The sequence below is a fragment of the Phyllopteryx taeniolatus genome, chromosome 6, assembly GCF_024500385.1.
Source record: "Phyllopteryx taeniolatus isolate TA_2022b chromosome 6, UOR_Ptae_1.2, whole genome shotgun sequence".
Classification (NCBI taxonomy): Eukaryota; Metazoa; Chordata; class Actinopteri; order Syngnathiformes; family Syngnathidae; genus Phyllopteryx; species Phyllopteryx taeniolatus.
The window spans coordinates 20,635,718-20,651,103 of NC_084507.1; the positions used below are offsets into that span (position 1 = coordinate 20,635,718).

Consider the following 15,386-nt stretch of genomic DNA (forward strand, 5'->3'; position numbering starts at 1 on the left):
TCTGTCTCGTTGCCGGGGGGGTGTTCGGCAATGATTTTACATATGGTGGCGTAACTCGCCCGGCGTTGCCTCCCAGTCTTAGTTGCACTTGGTTTTTCACAGCGGCTGTGAGATGGGCGCGCATGGAGTCACAGAGCAAAACAGGGATGGTGACGCGTGGAAAAAAACAACTGGTCTCTTTACGTACACCTCACTCAGCCACTCTCATTTTCTCCTCCTCCATCCAGCCCTTTTGATTGGCCTTAACGATGACTTCGGCTGGAAACTTTTCTTTAGGCAGCGTCTTCCTCTTAAAAATCACCATAGGTGGCAGTTTCTGTCCATTACCATGGCAACCAAGCACAACAGGAAAAGCCGACTTCTCGTGCCCCGTTGTTCGTGTCGCTACCGTGGTGGTCCCCTTCTTCTCTACAGTGTGGTTCACCGGCATATCGAAAGTGAGCGAAAGTGAGCCGCACCTCGTCCATGTTGGCGATGTGGTTGGGCTGGATGTGTTTGTTTGTAATCTTTTTACTGCAGTAGGAGCGGAAGATGGCCAGCTTTTCCTTGTAATCCTCCGGACGTTGCTGCGCCACGGTAGTCCTTGCCCGGATGGATAGATGGCGCCGTTTCATAAAACGAAAGCACCAAGACGGACCTCCTTGAAAATGTTCGATTTTCATTTCTTCTGCAAGCGTTATTGCCCAAAGTCGAATGGTGACTGTAGAGACGCTTCTCCCGGCTGTTCTTTGCCCATTCATCCCTTCCAACTCGGGCCACCTCGCCTTGTTTCCGCGGAAACTCAGCTTCGTCTTCTTGACTTGGCGAAGCTCGTTTTCCTGCTTCCTCCACTTGCTAACCATGGATTCGTTGATCTTGAATTCTCTCGCGGCTGCTCGATTCCCATGTTCCTCCGCGTAACTGATAGCCTGCAGTTTAAACTGTGCTTCGTAAGCATGTCTCTTCGTAGGTGCCGTTTTCGGGGGGGGGGGGGGTCCTTAGCCAAACCGATGTTGTTTTGCACCATGCACATACCGGCGCTATATACCTACTGGGCGCGTGCCTTTCACGCGCACCCTTCCCCCTTTAACGTCCACATGCTGTCCTCAGTCACGTCCGCCTTTCCTCTATATAAGCAGTGTGTCGGCAGGAAATGCTCCCAGTCAGTCAAGCAGACTGCAATAAGCATGAAATATTATGGATTTAAAGCCATAACTAAAAAAATGTATTTCCACATTTTTTTATCAGTCAGAATACATACTTAGATCAATAGATTTGGTAATACTGTTGGAAAAAAGAAAGCACTTCCTGGTTACGTAAATGAGAAAAGAAGATGTCACTTTCGCAACAAACACGGTAAAATGAAAATATAAAACCAAGCATGATCATTTCTACTAAAGCAACAAATAAATATTTACCATGTTAGCTTCGTAAACTAGTAACTGGAGGATCTCAAAATTGACATTTTACATCACTTTATCACGTTTCCCCATGTCTTTAATTATTTCCGGGTTGTATAATCACGTGACATACACATTAAAGAAGAAATATTGTAATTTTTTTTTTTCAGTTCAAAACAATCCCCAGGTGTCTTAATAACATACCTGCGGTATGCTTTTGCCAAAGTACCCCAAAGATCCTATGTCGACAACTCAGCTGATCATTATTATAACGTTATCATCAGAGGCTAATGCTGGTAACACTGTTCCCAAACACTGCAGCGACTTTAACCTCGTAAAATCGAATTCGTTCACGTGAAATTGGATTTGTGATTTTTAATGTATTCCCACTTTTTAAAAAAATGGTCACATAAAATTGCGACTCATCTCAGAAAATAGCAACGCTACTCGTAAAATATATATTTTTTTAAATTTGTGTTGTTTTGTTGTTATAATGCGAATTAACAAACTTTTTGTGTTTTATTCAGACTTCATTTACAAAATGAGTTTTTTTTTCTCGGAAGAATTAAGGCTTTATTCTCGGAATATGGTGATTTTACTCACGTAGAATTACGTTATTGGTGGAGAAACTCGGTGTGGGGTGGCTATTATGCAAATTAGCTAAAATGCAGAAAGGCTCGCTCAGACAGACTTTCACAAATAGGCCGATGGCAAAAAATGTACTCGGTTGTGTGTTGTTACACAACCCCAACCATTTGTATGCACACAATATAAAGTTACTTTTACATACAACAGTTTGTCCCCTTCCAAAACAGTACATCTATTCACATTTCACCAAGTTTACAAAAATAACATTTCTAACCAATGGCAATCATAACTGGTGTTATTTGTTAACACATATTGTAAACTCACATAAGTGTTTGTTTATAGACATTTTATTGGCATGGAACAGTCATCACACAGGCTGGAAACTCACACAGCAAATGTGGGAAACGGTTCAATTTATTTACTGTAATTAGAAAACAGAGGTAGACCTGAGTTCTGTATATATATAAAAAAATATAATAAATGCACAAAACTCCACCGTATCAACACTATTTACAAAGACTTTTGTTTAGAGAAATACCAGTAAATTCTACGGAGTATTAGGGTCTTACATTAATAAGACTAAGTCAGACATTTATAAAAAAAAATTTTTTTTAAATAAATCTCAATTTTGCACGAATACAATCTTGAAAATTTCGTAAATTTGCAACTATTCTCGGAAAATAGAAAAATGTAAAATTGTAAAAAAAAAATTGTCATGTTTTGTCATGTTTGTTTATATTTTTGCCAAATTTCTAATTCTTGTCGTAATAAAATAACATATTTTCTTCCTTATAAAAATTGACAGTATATTCTCAGAATTCTCTTTTTTTTTCGTAAGAGTGCCAATTTTTGTCATGTTACTGTGAATGTATTCACAAAATTAAGTTTTTCTCATAAAATGTTTAGTTTTTGTCTCATTATTTCTAAATGTGTTCACTTTTTAAAATTATCCCTTTTCTAGTGAAATTACACCTTTATTTTTGGCAAACAGCAACATTTTTTATGACTTGTCATCTTATTGCAACTTTATTCACAAAATACCCCATTTTTGTCTCTTAACAGTAAAAAAAAAAAAAAAAAAAAGCATTCTCAGAATTTGATGACAATCCACTCACGTAATATTACACTTTTTTTTAGTTTCAGAAAATGACACTTTTTTCATAAAAATTAGACAATTCTTGGAAAAGGGCAATTTACAAACGTAAAAGAAATAGTGGAAAATTGTAACGTTGCAAATGTTTTTTGTAAAACTGCATTTTTTTTCATATTATTGCGATGTTATTCTAAAATAATATTCTTGTGACTTGTTGGAATTTATTTTGCATAGAATTGCAACTTTTTGTTATTGTGAATGTATTCATGAAAAAACAATCGTATTAGTTTTGGAAAATGACATTCTCCTGTAAAATTGACACTATTCTCTGAAAATTTCAAATTTACCCATGTGAAATGACATGTTTTTTTTGTGGAAATTTAAATTTTGGTTGTAGTTCATTAAAAATATAAAGTTGTTTTTTTTCCCTGGGAAATTAAAATTGTGGGAAATTGTGACTTTTGTTGCATTTTTTTTCTCATGAAATTGCAATTTTGTGTGTGTATGTGTTTTTTTAACCCTTTTTCTCATAAAATTCTGAATTTTCCTTGCAATATCCATCCACATAATTCTACTGTATGACTTCAACCCCATGGTCGAAGCATTTTTTTATCTTGGTCTTTTCGGTGTGGCCCTAATACTCATTGGTTATTTACCGTTGTTCGAGATGTGGCTTCACGTTCCTCTTTGTAGTGCTTCAAATGCCTCCTTGGCCCTGAGCTGGACATGCTGAACTTTCCCACCACAAATTCTCCTCGCCTCGTGGTGAATTTATACACAAATGTCACTTATTGTGTACATGACATTACTCACACGCTAAGCGGTCCATAGTACTCCATTTTGATTTGTTTTTTTTCACTCCCATCGCTCGCTGCTGAACTCCGACGCCGTCGACTCCGTGCTGCCGGCGGTGGGCAGAATGTTCAGGCTGCTCAGCACCTCCTGCGCCGTCTTTCCCAGCATGCCCTGCATGTCGCAGACGAAGCGGTAGACGTAGCGCTTGCCCGCTGTCTTGTGGATGATGTTCTTGTGGTAGTAGTAGCGAAGGCCCCGGCTCAGCTTCTCGTAGTTCATCTTGGGCTTGTTCTTACACTGGCCCCAGCGCTTGGCCACCTGTGGAGGGAAAGACAAGGTTGAGTCAAAAAACAAAAAACAAAAAAAACAAAACAAAAACAAAAACACCTCCCCTCAAAATGGACGCCTCGCTCCATCTGGATTTGAGTAACTAAACACCCCTGGACACCACGACGGAGTTGAGTAATGAATATTGCTTCATATTATTTCAAAAATGCTTTTGTAAAAATAAAGGCCTCCTCCGAATGGATGCCTACATTTGAGTAGATATATGAGGAAATACAGTAAATAATATGGTTTATCCATCCATCCATCCATTTTCTGAGCCGCTTCTCCTCACCAGGTTCGCGGGCGTGCTGGAGCCTATCCCAGCTGTCATCGGGCAGGAGGCGGGGTACACCCTGAACTGGTTGCCAGCCCATCGCAGGGCACATACAAACAAACAACCATTCGCACTCACAGTCATGCCTACGGGCAATTTACAGTCTTAATATGGTTTATATGATTTCAAAAACATTGTTTGTAAAAATAATGACCTCTCCTATAGTTGACGCCGCCCTCCATCCACATTTGAGTAAATAAACACCCATTATATGAGGAAACAGTGAAAGTAAGTAAACTCTGTCGTTATGACAAACAAAATGCTCGATAACCTTGTTTATTGATATTCCAAAAAGCATTTTGTAAAAAAAAAAATAATAATAATAAAGGCCTCCCCTGGAATTGATGTGTCCCTTTATGAGGTTATATATGAGTGACAAGTCTTACCTCAGTGGGGTCGGACATCTTAAACTCCCAGCCGTCCCCGGTCCAGGAGATGAAGGTGCGACAGGAGGAGTCCAGAAGAAGCTCCAGTAGAAACTGCCACAGCTGAATAGGGCCAGAACCTTTCGAAAATGGATGTCAAAATACTTCTATTACTGTTACCATGGCAACTACAAGCTTTGCATTAACCTCAAAAACCAAAGCAGTAGAAACCTGGGTAAGCGGCCATCGCGGCCATGTGACTGTCCCTCTCAGGCCGCTGCATGTTTTTGCGCTTGGCCACACGGGGGTAGTAGTGGTCTGACGGCTGAGGGTTGGCGGTGGCGGCAGCGTTGGTGGGGGCGGGGCAGATGGCAGTGGTGGGCGGGTGCGGCAGTGGGCCGCCGAAGCCGCCCGGGGAGTATTCGGACCAGAAGGCTCTCCTTTGGCCGTCCGAGTCCGGGTAGAGGTCGGCCGAGTGGCGAGAGTAGCCGGACTCTGCCTCGCTTTTCCCGCTCAGGAAGGGACTGTGGCTGCCCTCCACGGCCGGGCTGAACTGCCCGCTCTGGGGCACCAGGCTCTGGTAGCTCTGGGGGGCTCCTGGCTCCTGGTAGCCGCCCGCTTGGGGCTGCTCCACCAACAGCCCATCTACCAGAGACAAAACCATAGGTTAGTACCTTTGAAAACTTGACATAAACATCTTTACACGGTAGTGCCTTGACTTAAGAGTTGAATTCATTCCATGACCAGGCTTGTAACTCAAAACACCCATATTTCAAATCAGCTTTCCGCAACAAAATGAATGGGAATGCCATTAATGTGTTTTAGCCTCCTCAATAATCCCATAAATGTTTTAAATATGTTTTAATCAAGAAAATAGCACTCTATAAAATCAGATTGTTTTTAGCATACGTGTATTTTTTTAAATCAATAAAAAAATTAATGGGCACCCCCCCCCAAAAAATATATATATATTATTATTATTTTATTATTATTATTATTGGGGGGAACATCCATATATTTTTTTAGATATTGTTAGGACAAATCAATCTAAAGAAAAATGTACAACCCCAATTCCAATGAAGTTGGGATGTTGTGTTACAGAATACAATGAGTTGCAAATCATGTCCGACCTATGTTTAATTGAATACACTACAAAGACAAGATATTTAATGTTCAAACTGATAAACTTGATTGTTTTTAGCAAATAATCATTAACTTAGAATTTTATGGCTGCAACACCTTCCAAAATAGACTGAGAAAGTTGAGGAATGCTCATCAAACACCTGTTTGGAACATCCCACAGGTGAACAGGCTAATTGGGAACAGGTGGGTGCCATGATTGGGTGTAAAAGGAGCTTCCCTGAATTGCTCAGTCATTCACAAACAAAGATGGGGCGAGGTTCACCTCTTTGTGAACAAGTGCGTGAGAAAGTAGTCGCACAGTTTAAGGACAATGTTCCTCAACGTACAAATGCAAGGAATTTCTGGATTTCATCATCTACGGTCCATAATATCATCAAAAGGTTCAGCGAATCTGGAGAAATCCCTGCATGTAAGCGGCAAGGCCGAAAACCAACATTGAATGCCCGTGACCTTCGATCCCTCAGGTGGCACTGCATCAAAAACCGACATCAATGTGTAAAGGATATCACCACATGGGCTCAGGAACACTTCAGAAAAAAAATGTCAGTAAATACAGTTCGGCGCTACATCCGTAAGTGCAACTTGAAACTCTACTATGCAAAGCAAAAGCCATTTATCAACAACACCCAGAAATGCTGCCGGCTTCTCTGGGCCCAAGCTCATCTAAGATGGACTGATACAAAGTGGAAAAGTGTTCTGTGGTCCGACGAGTCCACATTTCAAATTGTTTTTGGAAATTGTGGACGTTGTGTCCTCCGGGCCAAAGAGGAAAAGAACCATCCGGACTGCTATGGAAGCAAAGTTCAAAAGCCAGCATCTGTGATGGTATGGGTCTGTGTTAGTGCCAATGGCATGGGTAACTTACACATCTGTGAAGGCACCATTAATGCTGAAATGCACATACAGGTTTTAGAGAAACATATGCTGCCATCCAAGCAACGTCTTTTTCACGAACGCCCCTGCTTATTTCACCAAGACAATGCCAAACCACATTCTGCATGTGGCTTTGTAGTAAAAGAGTGCGGGTACTAGACTGGCCTGCCTGCACTCCAGATCTCTCTCCCATTGAAAATGTGTGGCGCATTATGAAGCGTAAAATACGACAACGTATTCTAAAGCTGTACATCAAGCAAGAATGGGAAAGAATTCCACCTACAAAGCTCCAACAATTAGTGTCCTCAGTTCCCAAACATTTATTGAATGTTGTGAAAAGAAAAGGTGATGTAACACAGTGGTAAACATTCATTGTATTCTGTTTTTATTTATGTTTAACGCAACGTTCCAACTTCATTGGAATTGGGGTTGTAGGAAACAACAATATTTTTTATAGTAGTTCTGTTTTTGAGGTGTGGTGCAAGTCAAAATCCAATTTGATTTATTTATATATTTATATAGAAGCAAAAACTCACCTGGTGGATAAGACGTCCACCAGCTGAACTCCTGGAATGAGTCCAGGTTGAAGAGGCCCATGTCACTTGAGTTAACTGTGGGGATAAAAACAAAAACAGCTAATATGAATTTGAATGCATCATATATTACAAATTATATTTTTACATATATATTTCGTATTGACCTTTTTGCGGCTCCGCATAGCAGCTGTCGAGCGGATACTGCTGCGGCTGCGTGGACGCCTTGCTGCTGTCTAACAGAAAAGACACATCTTCACCAGGGTAGTCTAGAGGTTACACACACACACAAAAGTATTGTAAAAAAAATATATATATATATATTTGACAATAAAAACAATTTAAAAATTAGGGAAAAATTCATAAATGTAACAAAAAATACAAATATTTGAAGTGCACAGAAATGGAGGGTTAATGGGTGTGATGATAACCATAGAACAAGATATGCTAACAAGTACATGCTAATGTAAAGACACTTATTACACACTAGCTATAAAACACCACTAGGTGACAATACCACTCTGCAAACACATTCTGTGACAGCGTCAGAGGCTGAACAGTTTTTACTTCATTTGACATTTATTTAGTTCAATTTTGAGTGTTGCATGACCGTAAGGGATGTTCAAATGTAATATAAAACATGGCCTGTACAGTTAATAAAGCTTTGATCGATTGGAATGGCTTAACTGTGAGTATTTTTTACTTTATTTGACTTTTATTTAGTCATTTTATTAATTTTTTATTAATGTCATTTTCTTTTGACATCAAACATGGCCAGTACAGTTAATAAACGAATCCAACCGGCGTAACCAAGTATTTGACCTGTACTTCATTACATTTTGACAGTGTTTAGCTTACTTTTACACTGCTAAAGCCATCGGGGATGTTGAAGTGTGACTTAAAACATGGCCTGTACAGTTTAGAAAGCTTGTATTAATGCAACCAGTGTTACTGCAAGTATTTTCTTTCTTTATTTATTTTTTACCGAATTTTTTGTAATTTTTTTTTAACTTGTATGACCCTAAGGAATGGTAAAATGTGACCTAAAACATGGCCTGTAAAGTTAATAAAGCTTCTACGATGGCCACATAAAAAAACAAAGTCAACCAGCGAGTGATTTTTACTCTATTTTGCTTTTATTTAGTTGGGTTTTCACACCATTTAACTTCTCTTGACACTTTAATGACCATTAGGAGTAGACAAATGTGACTTTGAAACATATAGCCTGTACTGTCAATAAAGTGTTGAATGATCAAATGAATTCACTGTACGTTATTTCTTAGTTGGGGTAAAAAAGGGAAGAACTTCAAAATCGATGTCACTGAAGTCGTCGCGCTCCACTTTGGAGGTTCCGCTGCAAAGTGAAACTGTACCTAATGAAGTGTCCGGTGACCTTGCACTCAAACAACAATCCACGCGTGATGAGTAGGGGGCGAACCTGCTGTTAGAGCAATTAGACTAAACACTTATTAGTGAGGTTGGGCGGAAGAGGAATTTGTTTACCATCCAATCAGCCACTTTTTTTTTGTGTCTGTGTGCTTTTTTTCTTCTTTTTACAGCTCAATGGATGGAGGAAACTGGTGAGGAAAAGCGTGGAGGAAACGCCAGCGGAGGGAGTGTGACAGCGTAGTGATGGAGGGACGTGGGGGGGGGGGGGGCATGCACTCTAAATCTGTTGGAGGAGGAAGTCTGGAGGAAAGGATTAGCGAGGGGAGGGTATCTTTAACCTGACCACCCTGATTCACTCACACACACACACACACAACTACGTGTGTCAAGGCCTCGTCGCCAGAAAAACTGACAGATGTGATGACGATGCTGATGCTGACTGGGAAACGATTTCCTGTGTCCTTCAAGGCTCACAGGAAGCCGGCTGCATAAACAATTGGACCTTCATCATCCTCATTAAAAGCATCATCATCATCGTCATCCAAATCAACCCAAATAAACTCACCAAAAGATGCAAAGTCAAAGCCTGCCGGCACCTCCTGGGTCCTAAAGTCCTCCGAGTAAAAGCCACTCTGGCACACCTCCATCTGGCGGTAAAGCGAAAATTAAATAAAATACAAGTCCACATTTCTTACCTTTTAAAGGATCATTTGCGGGTATTAAAGACATCATGCCTTTATTTTTGCTTCAGGCTTGATGGCGGAGTCCCAGTACATGTTTGTCCGTGTCCCGGCGTGAAGTGAAGTGAAGGCTCCTCCGTGGTGGGACGGGTCCGTTATAAGAGCAGGGGTGCGAGGGGAGGGGCAGCCAGAGTCGTGACCACCGCAGCCGTGACGTCACAGACAGCCAACCAACCCCACCCCCGCTCCACAGCCCCCAAAAAACTTTCATTCATAAACATTGTAGAGATGACGAGAGTAAACATTGCTGTCTGTCATTTTTAAAAAAAATCATTTTCAAAACAAAGATGGTATACATTTGTAGGAGACAACTATTAAAAGTTTGAAAGAGAATTTTTTTTTTTTTAAATAGAATGTATGTGACTCTTTTACAATTACTTTGAGATGATTAAGAATAGTTTCTCAGGACAAAACTAGATATATATTTTGGGCTTAGATATATGTACTTATCTATATCTGAAGTTATTTTATTGGTGGAAAAGCCACGATATTTTTTCTTCTAAATACTGGGTAATATTTATTTATTATTATATATGTTTTCAATTGTTGGGACGTTTTTTGTTTTTTTTAATTCAAACGTGTGGTAATTTCATATCGTTTGGACAAATATGTTTGAATTCAATCAAAACAATATATAATATTTATATTAAATTGTGGTTAAAACTAGATAATTATTTATATATTTTGTAATAATATACAATCCGTTTATCACATTACATAGATTTTCACTGTAATCTAATCTAAATGTGTTTATAGAGCACATTTAAAACACGAGGGTTTTTTAAAACACACATGGGCTATAAAGTTCCAATTAAAACTAATAAAACACTGAATATGAATAAATAAAACACCAAGCTCACACCTATTTAGGATAGCTTTAACTGAGAATACTTTTTTTTTTCGTTTTATATGCTTGGTGAAAACCTATATATAAATTAAAAAAACAAATCACTTGTTCGTTGTTGCCTTTAATGTATTGGACAAACGAAATTTTGGGGGGAAAGAGTTGGGTAAGAACTTAGTTCCAGAATTATGGTGAGAAATTATTTTGATTCAGTTTGGAAAACTTTATTTTGTCACATTTTCTTTCTCGACTTGCTACGAATGTCTCTCAATTGCGCTAGAAAAATTCAAGTTGACCACAATATCCCACAATAAACCCAGATAGTCAGTAGTAATAAACGCCGTGTAGTCAATTCAAATCCTAACCAGTTGAAAAAGTTTATTTATTTATTTTGTATTTTTTTAAATGACAAGCCCAACGACTGCGCCATAATAAGAGTGTGTGCGGATATGAAGTGCGGCCTTTTCAAATCAGAGATCGTTTTTTTCTAATGAGGTGGAAAACAAAGAGAGAGAGAGAGAGAGAGAGAGAGAGAAAGAGAAAAAAAATCAGGGTGTATCTTTAGGAGTCATTGGGCTGAAACAATGGCCCGTATAACACACACGCACACACAGCGACTGGTTGATGAAGAAAGTCTTGAAATCACAGCGTGAGTGGACGCTGCAGATAAGGCCTGCTCCAGGGTCTTGTGTAAACAAACAGCACTCTGCTATTCTCTCGCGCACGCACGCACGCACGCACACACACACACACTCCATCTGGAAAAGTGGACTCTCGGGTGAAATCGTGCGCGTCGCTGAGTCGTGATTGGGGAGCCCCACCTCGGCCTGCCTGCCGGCGGGGGCAACCTGCCGGCTAAGGTTACACAAGAGGCGGCCGCTGATTAACTGCCGTCTGCCGGCGACTATCAGCTCAGGAATCCGAGCAGAGTACCGACACGGACGGACCAAGCAAAATTGGACTTTGGGGCCCCTCCGTTTCTCCCAATACTATTCATTATTGAATATTATTATTTGAATTTCCCTTTGGGAAACTATAATGAGTATAAATTAAACAATAAGAATTAAAAAAAAAAATAATAATAATAATAATGACGCTACAAGTGTGGACTGGCGTTGGTTTACAGTACATGCAGCGTAACAAGAGATACACAGGATAACGAATATCATCTAAAACCTTTCACACCAAGTGCCACCTTAAAAATAAATAAGTAAAGAAACTGAGCTCTCCAAGTACCTCATTACCAACATATAGTGTAGTAGGCCTAAGTGTTTATAAAATAAAATAAAAAAAGGAAGGTTTTCGTATATGTCCCTGTAGGGTGGAAAGCTCCTGTCCCAATTTGTTCAGTTCCATATTTTGCGGGTCTGTTATTCAAAAACTGGAGCTAGCTTGACAACTTTAACAATACAATGTTCAATAACTCGTAAGATGTTCTTTTTCAAAAATTTCCTGAAAAATAGTTTTGGAGATGAGAGGATTCCGCCCGACAGCGACCATATTTAATATTATTGTAAGCCACTGTAACATTAAACCCAGTTTGAACAATAATGCTGCACTAAATTAAAGAAACATTTAAAATTATAGTTACAAATAATTCAATTTAAAGATATTGCCCACAAGTAAATGTTTAACTGTTTGAAAATAAAATAAAAACAATCTAAAACATTACATATAAATGTATTAAACTAAAAAGTTAAATACAACCGAATGGTACTGAACAAATATACAGTACTGGATTTATAAAAAAAAAAAAAAAAAAAAAAAAGTTTAAGCCTCTGTGGAGGGAGTTATGCACAATTTGAACATGAACACTGTACTTAATTAAGGAAAAATAAAAATAAAAAATATTGAAATGATTAAAATAAAATGGAATCCACAAAAGTCAAACTTTTTCCTGTTTGAAAACAAACAGTTTAAAAAGGTTGAATGCAACTGTCTTCTACTTTAAAGTTAAGTATAATTGAACTGCAACCAGTTCAGGGTGTACCCCGCCTCCTGCCCGATGATAGCTGGGATAGGCTCCAGCACTCCCGCGACCCTTGTGATGATACACGGCTCAGAGATAATTGAACTGTACTTAACAAATCAACAGGATTAAGAAAAATGTAACACGCCCAGTTGAAATGTTCATTCACGTTTTGTTTCTCAATACATATATACGTTTGAAGGTAAGAACTGAAAACGTGCAAAGACTGAGACGAATTTAGGCCTGAATTATTGAGATATACTGTACCTTAAAACTCTTTTGCATCTCTTTTGGACATATTGTTTTGGGTGCGGCTAAAGCTAGCCTTGTGACGACAATAGCCTGAGCTTGGCAAGCTAATGTGCTAGCCCTCGAGATAACGAGCTGGCTCGACCATGGCGGTATCGCAGACTACAGACACTGAGCCCATACCAACAGACGTATTTGACTGACAGGTGAAGCATTAGTTTCCAGCGGTTCCAGAGGTTACACACTGATGTTGGACGAGAAGGCCTGGCTTTTAGTCTCTGCTCTAATTGATCCAAAAGTGTTCTACAGGCTTGAGGTCAGGATTGTGCAGGCCAGTCAAGTTCATCCATATCAAACTCTCTCATCCGTGTCTTTATAAACCTTGATTTATGCACTGACACACAAAGGAGGGGCCATCTCCAAACTTCCCACATTGTTGGAAATGTCCAAAATATTAGCCCCTGAGCTCCAGTGAAAGGAACTCAGAATGCTTCAGCATACCAAGGGATTTTGGACAGTCAAACCGTTTGGGAATGACCCCTTCCTGTTCCAACATGTCTGTGCACCAGTGCATAAAAGCAATTTTGGAAGGCCGTCCAGTTCTGGGTAATGTCACTGTTGTGCCATATTTTCTCCACTTGATCATGACTGTCTTCAGTGAGTTCCATGGTTTATTTAATGCCTTGGAAATACTTTTGTACCCTCTGATGCTGTGGAAGTAACATGCAACATGCAACAACAAAATTGTCAGGAAAAGCCTACGAGAACATCTGAGCTTTATTTGGGGTCAACCAGAGGCACTTTACAAGGTGGCGGGTGTGTGCTGACTCCCATTTAACATGACTTTCAATGTGAGTGGTTAATTCTGAACACAGCCACATCCCCAGTTAAAAGGGTGTGCACACTTGTGCAACCACATCTCAGTTTATTTTTTTTTCCCTCTCACAAATTTTTTTTTCATTTAAGTTGTAGAGTTTAAAGGTACATTAATGGTGGAGAAAAGTGTGTGAAAGAGGGTATAGGTCAATAGATGCAACATCCCGTCTTCGCTGTGTTATGTGTGAACGGCTAAGGTGGCTAAGTGCAGAATCTTCTGTTACAGCTACCAATTTGGCACAATCTCCGTGTGAATGAGGATTTTGATAGCTAGATAGCCAGCTAGCATCAATATGTCACCTTCACTGTAATATATGTAGAATGTCGGATCGTCTGTCACAGCTGTGATTTGGAACACTTGCTTGCTTGTGTGAAAGTGGCTATCGCTAGCAAGCTAGTGGCAAAATGCCTCCTTCACTGCATTAAATGTAAATGAGTTATCGCTCTGATTTGGAAATTCTGCAGGGTCTCTATGTGAAAAAGGCTATTGATACCTATCTTGCTACAAAATGCTGCCTTCACTGGATTATGTGAAAATGAGCTGTGTCTGCAATTCTGCAATTTTTCAGCATCTTTATGTGAAAAAGGTCATAGGTCGATGCACTATCCGGCCTTCACTGTGTTATATGTAAAAGGCAAAGCGTGAATGCCAGATGTTCAGTAACAGCGGCTAATTTTACAGCCTCTCTGCGTCAAAGATACTATTGATACTGTAGATAGATCATTCTCCTGATTATGTGTAAAAGGCGGCTAAAAGCCGTATCTCCTGTTACAGCCGTCCATTTTTGAAGGACTTCCATGTGAAAAAGCCTGTAGACAGACAGATGGACAGAGGGCATGAGTCAGTGGAGTCAAGAGGATCACAAAGCAAAAGAAGTTGCTCGGGAATGTTCCTTCATTGTGTCTGACAGGAAAGCTGGGATCAACACAAGGCAACAAAAGCGATCACCTGGAAAAAGACGACGCACATAAACATCCAACGAGCTATTCTGGGAACACTCAAGATATATTTTATCATGACCAGTCAGTTGTGTGCTTTGATACACGGCCAGAAATTTTGGTTACTTACCTATCAAAGTTTAGAGTCACAAATATTATTTGGAAAAACAATCATTTGTAATTTGCACATCCTTTGGGGAGCTGGTTGGCCTGGGTGCGGGTGACGTTTACGTGTCATCATTGCCCTGTGACCGTCTCACCTCACCTCCACCAGTCTCCCCAATTTTAATGCACAACACCCCACCACACACGATCACACTACAGGGATAATGGTTGCCAGTCGGGGGCCTGGTAACCATAGTAATCGGGTGTGTAGTGCGTCTTCACATTTCTCTTGGCTTGACTCCTGGGGCCTGCCCCCTTCGATTGTTGGGCCGCGGAGGGATGGGGATGGCTTCCAACCCCGCCCCGGCTCAGCAACTCCGTACACCAGTTGACTAACATGCATGTGATATGGTGTTCATTCACTAATAAGTTTGATAGACATGCTATAGGCTTTAATTGCTTGTGCTGGGACCACTAGCAACAACACAGGTTATAGTAACATATCAACTCACAGGTTCTTACAGGTGTTTAGACACGAAAAAGAATCCCATCACACCACTCATCAGTAACACTGCCTTGCTCATTTCCCACACCCTGTCCTGTACGATTCTGTCCTGTCTCATTTTGTTCTCTTGGTTAGTTATTGCATGTCCTCACCGGGTCTCGCCCCCCCCAGTCCCCTCCCATCCACAAATAAGAACACAATTTGACTGTTGCAAATTTGCTTGTGCTCAAATATCTACAGGGTGATTGAAAAGTAACTCCCTATTTTAAAAGACTTATAATTTATTCATATGTTGTAATATTTTTCTCAATTTTTTTTGGTGCATGAGTGGCCAGCCTGA

General features: G+C 40.0%; 1 protein-coding gene across 5 annotated transcripts; it reads right to left on the minus strand.

Annotated features, from left to right (window-relative positions):
- Positions 1-1,014: 1,014 nt before the first annotated feature.
- etsrp (ETS1-related protein) lies at positions 1,015-9,760 on the minus strand. 5 transcript variants are annotated; one of them, XM_061777195.1, is made up of 8 exons: positions 9,554-9,760; positions 9,385-9,466; positions 7,598-7,699; positions 7,434-7,508; positions 5,113-5,526; positions 4,903-5,021; positions 3,874-4,173; positions 1,015-1,155 (listed from the first exon to the last, which is right to left on the minus strand). In XM_061777195.1, exons 1-7 carry the CDS (start codon positions 9,593-9,595, stop codon positions 3,916-3,918), a joined length of 1,092 nt encoding a protein of 363 aa, XP_061633179.1. In that variant the 5' UTR covers positions 9,596-9,760; the 3' UTR covers positions 1,015-1,155; positions 3,874-3,915. The 5 variants fall into 5 exon arrangements, with proteins under 5 accessions (XP_061633179.1, XP_061633180.1, XP_061633178.1 ...); XM_061777196.1 differs by lacking the exon at positions 1,015-1,155 and having other exon boundaries at positions 2,297-4,173; positions 7,598-7,666; XM_061777194.1 differs by lacking the exon at positions 1,015-1,155 and having other exon boundaries at positions 2,297-4,173; positions 9,554-9,759.
- Between the last annotated feature and the right edge of the window lie 5,626 nt (positions 9,761-15,386).